Source organism: Oryza brachyantha, chromosome 11, assembly GCF_000231095.2.
Source record: "Oryza brachyantha chromosome 11, ObraRS2, whole genome shotgun sequence".
NCBI lineage: Eukaryota > Viridiplantae > Streptophyta > Magnoliopsida > Poales > Poaceae > Oryza > Oryza brachyantha.
The window spans coordinates 12225373-12240009 of record NC_023173.2 but is presented as its reverse complement, the minus strand read 5'-3'; the positions used below and the strand labels follow the sequence as shown (position 1 = coordinate 12240009).

At 37.0% G+C, this 14637-nt stretch overlaps 2 protein-coding genes across 2 annotated transcripts; both read left to right on the top strand.

Moving 5' to 3' along the window:
• The first annotated feature begins 401 nt into the window (after positions 1 to 401).
• LOC102718777 (leucine-rich repeat protein 1-like) lies at positions 402 to 3034 on the top strand. Its single transcript, XM_015842386.1, has 7 exons — positions 402 to 480; positions 1041 to 1173; positions 1627 to 1698; positions 1987 to 2130; positions 2400 to 2480; positions 2593 to 2645; positions 2952 to 3034. Exons 1-7 carry the CDS (start codon positions 402 to 404, stop codon positions 2990 to 2992), a joined length of 603 nt encoding a protein of 200 aa, XP_015697872.1. The 3' UTR covers positions 2993 to 3034.
• Positions 3035 to 4085: 1051 nt separating this feature from the next.
• On the top strand, positions 4086 to 14476 carry LOC121055679. The gene is made up of 4 exons (XM_040528548.1): positions 4086 to 4090; positions 5012 to 5074; positions 5271 to 5391; positions 11453 to 14476. Exons 1-4 carry the CDS (start codon positions 4086 to 4088, stop codon positions 14474 to 14476), a joined length of 3213 nt encoding a protein of 1070 aa, XP_040384482.1.
• Positions 14477 to 14637: the final 161 nt, after the last annotated feature.

Genomic DNA, 14637 nt, shown 5'->3' with positions numbered 1-14637 from the left:
AAACAAGGTACTCGTAGAAGACTACACTAAATACACGTGCTGATGACTAGGATTGGTGTACATTCTGAACTTCTACAATGACAGAGGAGAAACAGCAGGGCTAGGAGTAATATTCAGACAGCAGCCAAAAAATGTCTGAATGTTCAATGGCAGGTTCTGCAACCAAAGATTTTTACTTGTCAAAACAATAGATCTGCTCCTGGACTCACATGGCAGAATATTATAGAGAAGGCAAAATATCATGTCAATTAAATAAACAAAAAAAAACTTCAGGAGACCAAGAAAAGTTCAGAGATTCTGGTGGAAAAACCAATCCAAGTTACTCTCTGCACATCTGTATATAAGAAGCCTTTCCTCTCTTAAAATTTTCATTGTGCCAAGAAGTATTCAGATTTTCAGCAATGGGGGCTCATTCTGCAGCAGCAGCTCTGTTCGCTGGCCTTCTTGGTTTTGCTACTCTTGTGAGCTGCAACACTGAAGGTACATACAGTTAGATTTACTCCCTCTATTTGTAAATATTTGTCACTAGACACTGTTCATGTTTGAACTATGATTGTTTGTCTATTCTGCAAAAAGTGTTGTTATAGTATGGAAGCGTTTTGTTTCCTTAAGTATCAGTGGTCAAAGTCAGAACTCAAAACAGTACTGGTCAATACTGAATACTGATACTCCCTCCGGTGTCATATTTTTCGCTGGCTTATCTTTTTGTTTCTGTTTATATTGATGCTATTAATGGACCTTTAAACGAACTGTTGAGATTCTTCTAACAATGATAATATACTACGTAGTATTAGAATACTAATAGAGTACCATAGCCAAGCCTCTTTTATCTAGTGTCTTCAAAGTAAAAAATTTAAAACTATAGCCAAAATTATAATAGTTTGACTGGAACCTTGTCTAAAACATTCAGAATTATACAACCAGATAGAGTATGTATTTAGGAACAGAGAGATTAAGTAAGTTATCATCATACTCAGTAGACTAAAAATATTTGTACTTGAGGTGTTCTAATTGATATGTTGTGATCTGAAAATATGAAGGCGACATTCTGTACGCACAAAGGCAGGCATGGAAGGACGTGAACGATGTGCTGGTGAGCTGGGATCCAACCCTTGTCAATCCCTGCACTTGGCTCCATATCACCTGCAACAATGACAACTCTGTCGTTCGTGTGTATGTCACTTACTTCACGGTTATCTTTTCGTTTTTATTTATACTTATAAGTTAAAATTTAAATTTTTAACTTTAAATCTGAAGTTGATTTTGATGTTGTTCCATCGAAGTTCATTTTCTGCCTTAATTTTATAAGCCAAAAATACGACCATAAGATTTTTATTCATAAATTATTTTTCGTTTACAAATATGCTATAAATTATTCAGTGGTTCTGCTTGCTTTTCTTTAGGATAATTTTCTTCGAGGAAAGCGTAGAATATTTACTTATATAGTAGTACTTCACATGGATGAAATATAAAGTTCTGGTTTGTTCATTCTCTTCAAAATTAAGAACTTATAATGATTCCTGAAACCCGCATCTTACCGTGTAAATTAGACTTCTTGGATCTCTACACACAGAGTAGAATAGATACTTGCATCAAAATCTTATGAACACATTGCTTCTTATGCAGGGATTTGGGGTCAGCAGGTCTATCAGGTTCTCTGATTCCAGAGCTTGGAGGACTCACTAACCTTCAGTACTTGTAAGAACTGCAGCTTTCTGAACCATTAAAAAAAAAAGAGCATTTTTTTCATCCTTGATGAGGTAGCATGAGGTATCACCGTACCACTATTTTCTATGTAAAATTTGGTACCTTCTAGTATCTAAAGTATCAAGAGATACTAAATTTTATATAGAAAACAGTAATACCTCCTAATACCTTCTGAAGGATGGTAAAATTGCTCTTAAAAAATTATCTTCCCTTAATTGGGCAACCCAACCTGACTTTTGTTTGGCACTTGCAAAAAAAAAAAAAAACTGTGTTCTGTAGGAGGTTGCATGAGAACAGCCTGACTGGAACTATACCACAATCTTTCGGAAACCTGACGAACCTCATCAGACTGGAACTTCAGAAGAATGCATTCAGTGGCACTATCCCTGCTTCTCTTGGCAACATCAAAACAATGGAGTTCATGTATGTGGTTTCTTCCTGAATTTTTGCCAAATGAAATCTTGCACAAAAAGGTTCTAAGTTTTATAACTTTCAACATTTGTGCAAGTGAAAAAGCACAAGTTTCCTCGCGTACCATACATCCAGAGTCATAGTAATCTGAAAATTCTGAAACCTGGACGATTGAAAAAACATCGGATTCATAGAGTTTCTGAAATATATAATCATTAAATTTCTAACCTGTAGACTAATCAAAGTAACAAATGACACTAATTTCTGCATCTTATCGACAGGCGAGTTGACAGAAATTCTCTGACGGGGACGGTGCCGTTGGAAGTCCTCTCCCTTGTCCTTGTCGGGAACTTGACTGAGCTGTGCGTCATATAATCCTTTCCCATAATTAAACTGCATTTATCAGATATATTATTGTGCTCCATTTCCAGAGACCTGCACAGACAAAATTAATAAATAAATATTTGCCTGCAGAAATGTTGCTAGAAACAATCTGGATGGCACTGTCGGATCAGCTGGACCAAGAGGTATGTGAAATATATAATCTGCAGCGTTGATGGCTTAATTAATCTTGTGGTTTCTTTGGGGGATTCACACACGAAAAATAATTTATGAATAAATTTCTTTACATGTGTTCTTAACGATCTAAAAACAAACACTAAGAAATAAAGTATGGTAAAAAAAATCCTAAAATCAACTTTAAATTTAAGATTAAAATTTTAATTTTTGGTTTATAAATATAAGCAAAGAACGAGGGTGGTACCTGCATAGATGTCATGGCTTAATTATGGTTAACTAAAAGTACTAACTTTCCAAATTGGCATCATTTCCAGTGACTACCATCATCCAGGACAGGATGAAGAGCTCAGGCTGAGGCCAACAATCACGGCTTTGTTTTCTCACGCACGCTGGGCAACGAGCGTAGAAAGTAGATTATTTGGATGCATTATTCTAGACGTATATAGCAATGTAATTTTAGGTTGAATAAAATTTGTTGTGCACATTTGTTTGTGGCAACACGTATGAGGAGATGAATTGTATGGATATATTTCTGCAAAAAAAACTGATGAGCTTGACATTTTTTGGGTTTTTTATATTTTATATGAATTTATAAAAGTAGATTTTTGTTTGAAAAAATTATGAATTTCTACTCTTAACACCCAGATAGTGGAAAAAAAACCACTAGCTACGGGTGGAATCCGACATGTCAAACGTCCATTGGTCTCGGGTGGACAGGCAGCCAGTGATGAGTTGGCCCCTCAGCACTCTGCTAGTCAGTGTTTTATTGGGAGCAGGGAGCACCACCAAAAGTGCATAGTCAACAGGATCAGATCTATGTTTTCAAGGATCCTAGGCAAACTTGACATTATAGGCCCTTAAGATTATTTTGTTTGCTTTATATAGTAATATAAATCATACGATGAAAATAAAAATTGCTAATATAGTATAGAAGGGTGAAATTGAAATGTTCAAATAGCATGGGTACCTTACATAGTTGATGAGAAATATTCATGATCTTGTATAAACTTTGATCAGGTTCTTGTTTTTCATCTTGTATATAATTTTCTACCGTTGCATCATCCTCATTGGCATCCGCACCCTCGGGATTACCATTGGGAACATCTCTATTTGTCACGTCAAGAAATTCCTCACACGAATTTCTGGACCTTATTCTGTATTAAAATCTCTATTCAAAACCAGTCGGGTACACAAATAGACAATAGTTGATTATATCACCATCGTGCTTAGAAACATCATTAAATAGAAATAAAGTGTACGACATGCAGCGAAAAAGAAATAAAGGCGCGGGCTTCAACGTAACTTGGCTCCACACCACATGCAACACCTAGACGGCGGACAGCTTCAAACTAAGAGTCGCCTCCATCAGAATCATACTCTACCTCCTCCGAAGGGGGAAATTAACACAAGACTAAGTATAACCACGTACTCAACAAGCAGCACGGAAAATGAGGTAATAAATGAATGCAAGTAATCTAAAGGATAGGCTAGGGTTAGTTGCACAAAGCAAGAATTAATTAAAAAAGAGACTTAAATAGAAAAACCAGAAAAATAAGTAGGTAAAAGCATCTAGTAAAGTATCTCAACGCTATTAAACGTTACACCATGTTATAACAGGCCCAACAATAACTCAACATTACATCATGTTGTAGTAGTCCTAACCCGGTGCCAGTTTACTCAAGTCATTAGGGTTCAACTAATCACAGTGAATCTGACAGTCCGATCATGACCGTGGGCACAACTATCCGAATGAATTTTACTCTGATCAGAGATGTACTACTATACCCACAAGACACAGTTTCACTACACTTGAACGTGCGCCGACGTGCCACCATGACACACCGAAAAGTAAACTGCGATAGGACCCGTCACATAACCCTCCCTATTCAATCGCACTACACTTCAGATTTCATCCCCTCCTTTACACCAAGTCAAGCAGCCCCCTCTTATGCCTAGGTGGATCCGGAAGCAATAGAGACCATCATTACACCACGATTTCTCGTCCATACTCCATCACGCCTACTCTTATGCCGCAGAATTCAAAGGTATCAAATGCAGTCAGTATAAATTTATATTTAGAAAATGTATGTTCAAGCAAAATTGAGTGATACAAACATTAATTCTGCAGCATCATACATACCTGCCTGCAAAATAACAATGGACTAAGATAAGAATGGATTATACCGTCTGTGAACCTGTAATCGAGAAAACAATTGGTCAGAAGCCTATATTTAAAGAACAATTGAACTTCTGTATGGTATAAGAAGAAAATAGTGCTTTCAGACTTTCGGTTGCCTGTCAATTTGCTAATAGGTTCTATTGCAATGAAAGCAATATTAGATCACAGTATCTTGACCTTAAATATTTTCTGCAGGTATATGGCCAACCCAGAAACTGAACCTGGAAACAAAGAAAGAATGATCGCCTTCTTTCATGGGTAACAGTTTGTTTTGCACAGTATTTGTTCAAAAGTGCAATTCAAAAACTTATATTGGCAAAAACAACCTTGCTATTTTCAGCGAAAATTCTTTGAATCATGAAAAATCAGCAAAGTTTCACAAAAAAACTATTTTGGGCAAAATGTATTTGAATCCATGACAAATCAGCACATAATGGATTTTTTTTTGGTGTAGATATAGGATGATTGCTTTTTCAACAGATGCTGTATCACTGTTCCCTTTTCTAGTTGTGGATCAGAAGGCAATTATGAACCAGAATGCCACTCATGCCAGGCCAAGACTGTTCTTTTCTCAGGTATGAAATTATGCAATTTATTATATATATAATGGTGGCATGTATCTTGAGAGCTTGCCTCCTATGCACATGACTCCAACAGATTAACTTTAGCTTATAGGCATAAAAAACTGAATCAAATTCTGCATAGATACTCCGATTTTTTTTAATTGTTACGGTTGACTTTTGGATTTACGTTTGACCCTTCGTTTTATTCAAAATTTTCAACCTTAAATTATTTTTCGTTTCAAATATGACTCCTTTTTACATAAAAAACAAACAATCACCCCCAAAAATTCCTATGCAACTTGTCTAATCAGTGCCAACCAAATTAAGCCAGTCCAGTGATGATCCTAAGTGTAGTTTCCCCAGGTCCTCGGACCATAGGTAAATTATCTAATTCTTACTAAATTATATCATATTAATTAGTATACAAGTAAAAAAATAGATGATTAGTACGTATTGGATCCTCGGTAATTTCTATTCTGGGTTCACCCCTGAGCCAGTGTACACAAAAATAAAGTTTGACATAGCACTGATGGTGTAAATTTAATAGTGAATATTTATTAAGTCATTTTAAAACATCAGGTGCAACTCCATAAACGAACAAAACCCAAATCGAGTCGCTACATGTAGATAATTACAACATCAATCATCACAACCTAAGGAAAAGTCTCACGTTGTTCGAGCTGTACATTACCCGAGAAAACCTCCCAGCTTGGCACTAATAATTAGACCTGTATAACAAACAAGCAAGAGAGAAAAAAAAGTTAATATTGTGCCAACAAGCATATTTTCTTAATTAGCGATCCACCCAGTAAAGTCTAATCAGCCCACTACCTATCTGTCTAATATACATGAGATATTTCTCTGTTTAGAATCATTAAGGATAAAAGAGAAATATCTAGTATACCCAATGGTGATTAGTAGGTAAGGGGTATGATGGGAAGAAATCTAAATAGAAAGTAATAGACTTGACAACTTAGTATTAAAAATATATTATATTTAAGGATAAATTAAAACCATAATATCTTTATATATTTGGATAGAGGGAGTATCCTCTTAGCACAGTAAAATGAGAAAGTCACACAAGCTTTGGTTTAGGTTGGCATTGACCATACAAGTTATGATTTTTTTTAAATTCTTTTGGACCATTTTAATATTTTATTTTAAAACTAAACCATCTCAAAATTTATTTCTAAGTCCCAATCTTTTGGCTATGCACTACGTTTAGTATGGCCAAATAACATCTGTATATATAAATATAAATTAATATATATATATATATATGTGTATGGAATATTATGGCTTTATGCTAATTAAGTATAAGTTAATAGAGTAAAGTGCATGGTCGATCCTTAAACGTGTGGCGCGATACCACTTAGGTTCATAAACTTAGAAAATACACGTTTAGATTCATAAACTTTGTTTTAATGTACTATCCAGGTCTATGAACTTGTTTTAAATGTACCATCCAGATCCATGAACTCGTTTTAATATATCATCCAGGTCCATGATTTTAGACATTAAAACGAGTTTATGGACCTAAACGTATATTTTCTAAATTTATGGGCCTAAGCGGTACCACACCACAAGTTTAAGGACCGGCCATATACTAAGGGCATTCACAACCCATAACACTAGATATGATTTCTATAAACTTCTCATCATCAAGAAACTAGTACTAGACACTACTCTTCCAATGCAAACACTACTATTCCACACTTAAATTTAATGATACTTATCTCACATGATATCTTGTATGTTGCGTAGAAACCATGTCTCATGCAAGACATGGTTTCATTCTCTTTCCTCATTTATTCACTTGCTACATCATTTTTCATCTTACGTGACAACTTATTTAATGCTATGGATACCATCCTAATCATTGGGTTGGGAATGTCCTAAAGCTTTACTCCTTTTAATATAATACCTAGAAAGCGATCAGTCCTGCCAACATAATCATGTAACTTATCAAATGGCACTAGAGAAAAAGTGTACTGTGGAAAATCTAATGGTTGATCAAGAGCTTCAACAATATTAGTTCCTTTGTTCAATCTGATCATATATTGATTGTCAACTGCTCTATAGCTGGGTTTGGCCAATGAAACAATCTTTCCTTCATGCAGGTATTCTTCGAATAGGAGCAAGTACAACAGCCGGCTATAAGCATATTTTAAAGGGATAAGAGTGAAGAGAGAAAGATGTAGGTTACTAATTTGTAGCCAGCTACACACGAGCTTTAAGACAAAATGTATGTATGACATATGGGACCATGCATTGATATTTTATAGGTAACTATTGTATGAATTGATTATTATATTGACTATAGATAAATTAAATCTAGCAGTGACTATACTATTAAACTTGCTCAAACTGTTGCCGAGCATGATTTTCTTTTACATGTTTTACTAGCAGACTGCAGATAACGAGACGCTATCATTGCCCGAACGACCAGTTCTTTTTTTTTCCCCTCTATCGGCAGACGAGGCGCCAGCGTGCGTTAAAAAAAAATTTGAGAGGACGCCATTATAATTTTATAAAATTGAAGATATGTCATTTTTACCTATATGTCATTGATTTATACGAGTATCATATGTCATTATGATATTAATGATATATTTCTAACTTTACAAAATTATAATGACACGTTTGCAATTTTTCTAATTTTTTAATATCTAGTTGCGATGTTTTTAGGCAGACGAGAGACGCTGTAACCAGATAATCATATCATGATTTTCTTTATTATAGCCAAATAACATTATTACGACGGCCTAGATGACGTGACATTGTTATTTAATTAGCCACGTCATTATTTGGTTATGTCAGTGAGAATAGCGTTTCAGAAAAATGCTATCGCACCGACTGCTAATGTTATGGCGATACTATTTGGCTATATTAAGCACAGTTAGTTGTGTGGTGTTCAAATCCGAAAATAAGTGGAGAGAGTTTAGTTCCAAATTTAAAAAATAAAAAGGTTTAGAACTAGTAAAAATTCACAAGAGTGCACATTTTATAAATTACTGCAATTACTTGCATGCACCACGTAAATTTATGTATTGCGGGTGCAATTTACCCTCAAAAGCATTTTCTTGCTTTTGATTTTCGCTGATGAGTAAAGCATCGACCAGTTTTGATTGGTCCAATCGTCGGGCTGGGTTTAATAGCTACTCTCTTCCGTTATAAATGTAATCACTGTTTTTCTTAAAGCAAATTATTCACAAAGCAAATTATGAGTGGAAGCACGATCAACCAAATTATTCACAAAATCCGGGAGGGAAGCAGACCAAACATTCGGCTGTTTTGGGTCCCTACCTAAACAAGCGTGAGCAAGTGCATGCGCATAGAAATTACATCAGCGATGGACATGCTTAGTAACTACAATGTTCACGGAAAGAAGAAAGCGTCTAAAGTGTGAATAAAAGAAATGCAATTATTAACTGGGAAGAGAATATAGATTGGAAAAAATTAAACAAAAAATGACTGTGATTAGTTAAGATAAGGAGATAATATAGAAATATCTTCATTTTACGACAAAGGGTGAGTCATAGAAATAACTTTATTTTGAAACGAATACAATACTTCCTCCATTCCAAAATAAATTAACTCCTAGATTTTTAAATTTGTCAAAAATAAATCAACTTCTTTACTTTTACCTTCGCATATCGAGCAATTTTATCTTCATATCCTACCCATCCACTACCGTTATTTTGCTATCAATGATGGGTATTTTCGTCATTTGGCTAACTCCTTAATTCTTTCTTGGGAAGCTAGGACTTGATTGTTTTAGGGACATAGGGACTACGTTGTTATCTGCATAGATGAATGATATTGAATTAATAAAATTTGTTGATTTATGAATTCATGTTATGTCCTCTCTCTCCCAAAAAACTACATTTTAGCATATATTACATATTTATAACAAAAGCTATAAAGACTAAAATATCTTTCACTTTTTAAAGCTCCAACGGATGTCTAAATTGACTCTAAAACTAAATTTTGAAAATTGGATTAGAAAATATATCTTCAACAAGTTACCAAAGATATTCCTAATATTTACATATGCCTAAAATTACCCCGTATTCTAAATTTGGGACAAAAATATGAGTTACTAATACAAGTAGTTCATTTTTAGATTTTTGTTGGAGTAGTGTGTAATTTTTAATATCTAATATTTTTTAGATGAACCCAATATAAGTTTTTGCATAACAAAATATTAACATTGTCTTGAAGATGCTCTTATACTTTTGTCACGTGCCTTTTTAAATCTCGACATATCTGTAAGATCATAAGCATGATTAATATTTTCTGATCAACAATTGGCTTGCGATTTGGTTTATAAATCGAATTTGGTTTGGAAACAATTAAGGTGTTGGTGCGAGTGTGTGTAACTAATGTGAGTCAGGTTGCGATATCTGTGCTCGAAAACGGTAGGTTTGTCTCTAGTTGTGCAGGTGACTTGAGGTCAATATCGATCAATGGCGGTGGGATCGTGACTAGGCTCAAGGAGGAGCTGAGGTTCGGACGATCGAGGATGCCAGGTGACGATATTGAATACGAGTTAGCACATGGTGGAGCAACACCGTGTGGGATGGAATCGTAACGGGCTTCACATGTTGTGTGTGTAAGCGCCGGAAAAATTGGGAATTAAATCGGATCAAAACTGGATGAGAAAAGGAAAGGAATTTGCTACATGTTCGGACACTGTAGCAGCGTCGGATACTGTAGCGTCACGGCACTGTAGCACCCGGAGTACTGCAGCGCGCGGCACTGTAGCAACCGGATCGGATTACTGTGGCAAACCCGGATTACTGTAGCGCGGCGGGTACTGTAGCAGTCGGACTACTGTAGCACGTTTAGACTTCTGCGGCTGTGTCTGATTTTGGCATGTTGGATTTGATTAGGAAAACTAAGAGATGAGTCATATTGGTATAAGGAGTCCTACTCCTATTTGGTGATAGACTTTTCGATATAAATAGAGACCGAGGGGTATGCCCCCGGTGTGCTTTTGAGAGACTTAGTTGTTGATTCTAGATCGACGATTTTGATAGGAGTGCTGTTGGTGCACTTTGTAAATACCAGTTGATGCAATAAAGTCAAGATCATTCAATCTACGTTTTCGGCTTTCATCTACTGGTGATTTTTTTGGATTCTGACGATCCGATCGACGTCATAGGAGTGGCGCGATTCGATGATCTGTTTGGCGGCACATGAGCGGCGCGATCAAGGTAACAAGCCTGCGTCAATTTCTTCGATAGAGGTAATTCTTTATTCCGTAAAAGATTTTTGGGTTTTGTTTTTGCCTACCATTCACCTCCCTCTGGTAGGTTTGTTTGATCTTGTTCGATCCTCCAATATCTATTCACTACTTTACTCAAATCTAACCCAACAATTACCAGAAAATAAAGTCTTTACGGAACAAACAACAAAAAATAAAGATGAAGCCTGTTTAGACTACCGAAGTACTCTCTCTCTGATTTTTTTAACGCCGTTGATTTTTTTATATACGTTTGACCCTTCATCTTATTAAAAAATTTATATAATTATTGATTATTTTATTATGATTTGATTTATTACTAAAATAACTTTAAGTATGATTTATAATTTTGTATATTTGAATTAATTTTTTGAATAAGACGAAGTATCAAATATAAATCAAAATCTAACAGCGTGAAAGAAAGGAACGGGAGGAAGTATGCGAGTTAAAATTCATCTATTTCAATAAAAAGTTTAAACTCCAAATAACTTTTTCGATAGGAGGAGTTACAACTTCCTACATCAGAAAAATACGGGAAAAATCCGAAGTAATTCCTGAAGAGCGAAAATGTTACGGATTAGACGCTTAACTGCAGCGACACGACGCCTCATAATTACTCCTACTTATATATATATATATTTTTATAAGTAAAACAAAGAAAGAGAAAGAGAAAAGAGAGGGAGGGAAAGCCCAAAAGTCCCCGCGAACTGCTCCCCCCATGTTGCCGTCGCCTTCGCCTTCGCCTTCGCCGCCGCGGGAGCACGTGGAGAGGATCCGCCGCGAGAGGTTCTTCATGGACATGCACCAGGCGGTGAACTACCTCAGCCAGGAAATCTACTCCAAGGACGTCCACTTCCTCATGGAGCTCATCCAAGTAATTACTTTCCTGAAATCCTACTGTTTCTCACAAAGATAAGGCAGCTTTCTGTCCGAGAAGATAATTGTGATCCAAAATGCAGCGCAATAAGTGAGATATCCATGGAGAGTGAAAAGAATTACCAAGTGAGGAAGAACATACATGCTGAGTCATACACGCTCCATTTGTCAGCTCAAGAGAATACTCAACATGAAGAGTGTGGATATTACATGTGGAGGCAAAAGTTCCGAGTCAAACCGGAGAATAGAGTGGATAAACGTGCTGATATAGATGAGTATGTGATCACACTGGCCTTCCCACATGGCCAGCGTCTAGCCCGGGGGAAACGGATTTTGCCAGGTGTCTATGCTTTTCTTCCTACTGAGATTTTAACAAACTTCCCTTTCATCATTCAGGCTGATTTCCTCCTTGCATCCTCAAGAGAGACAATACTTGTTGATAGCATGTGGAACAAGGGAATTCTTGAGTGTGTTCCGAGCGCTTTCCTGAATGCATTTGTAGCACTTGTGAAGTCGAGAGCTGATTATCCAGCAATGTCACTGCCATCCATGTTCAACTTCCTACCAGTGCATCCTTCACATGTACCATTTCTAGAGCCACTTAGGTGTGTCATCAAAGAAAAGGTTCTTGCTGAGGATATTATGCCATGTGAGTCTTATACTCTGCAGAAGATGTTTTGCAAACCAGGTGAAGTTGGGCGGCTCAAGCCAGACTTCTGGGCTATCCTCAGGAAAGCACAAGAAGCTGGAGTGGATTTGAAGAATCTATCAGCTCATGGAACCTACATTGTTAGTTGTCATTTTGATAAGAGTATATACGACAATGTGTTTTCATTTCTGGATGTAAAAGGTGTGAGTGCCGAATGGTATGCGAAATGCATTGAAGGGTCCAATCTTGCCGATGAGCTACCTGAAGACCTTTATATTGAACTTCTACATTTTGTGGCAACAAATTGGGACAGTCTTTTGAGTGCAAGAATGAAATCTATTCCCTTACTGAAGTATGTTGACAGTTATGGTGTTTCCTCTTTCTGGAGCATATCAAGAGCTGGTCAGTCTAGTGACAGACTATGCATCTCTCAGAAGTTCATACAATGGCTCGTCAACTGGAACCAGGAGTTTCCCTCTTGCAAACAGTTTTTTCTTCCCCTCAGTACACACAGAGCTCTGTTTAAGTTCTCTAAGTACGATTTTTTGGTAAACTGGCTTCGGAACTGTGTGAACGTGCAGGTTGTCTCTGTCTATAGCTATGGACTTAACATTGCTAAATCTTTGGACTCTGACCGCAGATCTATAGTCGCATTCGCCCACTTCTTATACCATTCATTTAAGATTAGCCACATAGAGAATAAATACTTTCTGATAGAGCTGTGCCGTTCCATGCCGATCATTAACATCTATGGGAAGGTGGTGAAGACAAAAAACATTGTTCTTGTTCCTGCTAAGGGCAGCAAATGGGTCAGGTTAATGGGCACCAACCCATGGAAGGATGAGAAATACACAGTATTGGCAGCAGACTACATGTCTTCGGCTAATTTTGCCAGGAACACCACACCTGATGGCCAGCTCTTGAAATTCTTGACAGAGCACCTGCCGGTCTTAGATGTACCATCTGTAGACCCTCCAGATGCAAGCTTCCCTACAGTCTCATCGCCATTAACCGTTGATAATGCATTATTGCTCTTGGAGTGGCTACAGAATCTCAAGTCTCGTGGAGTAAAACTGCCAGCCAAGTTTGTGGATTGTATCAGTAAGGGAAATTGGCTGATGACATCTGCTGACTACAGATCACCTAGCGAATCGTTTATGTCCAGTGCAGAGTGGACAGGTCTTCTGCAAATTGGATCTTCGTTTGTTGACATACCAATCATTGATCAGCAATTCTACCAAAACAAGCTGCGTCTGTATAATGAGGAACTCAAAGCAATTGGGGTGAGATTTGAATTTAATGAGGCATCCGTGTACATTGGTAGTCACCTGATGTCCATTGCTGAAAGCAATATGCTAACCAGAGATAATGTGTATTCACTGCTTCAGCTGATTCGGTTTCTGCAAGAGAGCAATCTGCCTACAGGTGCTCTCGTTGACAGTGTGAGTAGCGGAGAATGGATGAAGAGTACTCTTGGCTATAGATCTCCAGCTAATTGCATTATCTACGACTCAGACTGGGCAGTGGCATCATGTATCAGTATCCTACCATTTCTTGATGTACAGTTCTATGGAGAAAACATCCTTGACTATCAACCAGAGCTTGAGTTGCTTGGTGTTCTTGTTGGATTTGAAGATGACTATATAGTTGTGATTGATAACTTTGAGTTCAGTTCCAATGCTATTTCTTCAGAGGCAACTGTACTAATCCTGAAATGTCTCCGTTATGTGAGCCCATGTGATGATTTCATAACTAAACTCAAGGATATAAAATGGATAAAGACTAATGTAGGATTTTGTGTTCCAAGTAAATCATTTCTCATTGAGCCTGAATGGGAGTGCCTTCTGAAGGTCTTTGATGAAGTACCCTTAATTGATCTGGGGTTCTATGGGGGTGTCATCAGTCTATACAAAGAAGAGCTGAAGAAGACTGGGTTGATTGCAGGACACATGGAGGCTTCAAATGCTCTAGCTGATCTTTTCAAGCAGATGGTGTCAAAATCATCGCTCACCAAAGCAAATGTCCTTGCATTGCTTGCATCCTATCGACAATTGAAGTCACATGAGCCATCTCCCATGAAGCTTTTCAACTGCTTGCGTGACGAGAAGTGGCTGCACACATCACATGGATTCAGGAGCCCATCAGATGCTATTCTCTTTGATGAGTCATGGTGGTTGTTATCTCCCATTGCAAGCTTACCCTTCATAGATGATGGGGACTCCTGCTATGGCTTACCCATCCACTACCGTTATTTTGCTATCAATGATGGGTATTTTCGTCATTTGGCTAACTCCTTAATTCTTTCTTGGGAAGCTAGGACTTGATTGTTTTAGGGACATAGGGACTACGTTGTTATCTGCATAGATGAATGATATTGAATTAATAAAATTTGTTGATTTATGAATTCATGTTATGTCCTCTCTCTCCCAAAAAACTACATTTTAGCATATATTACATATTTATAACAAAAGCTATAAAGACTAAA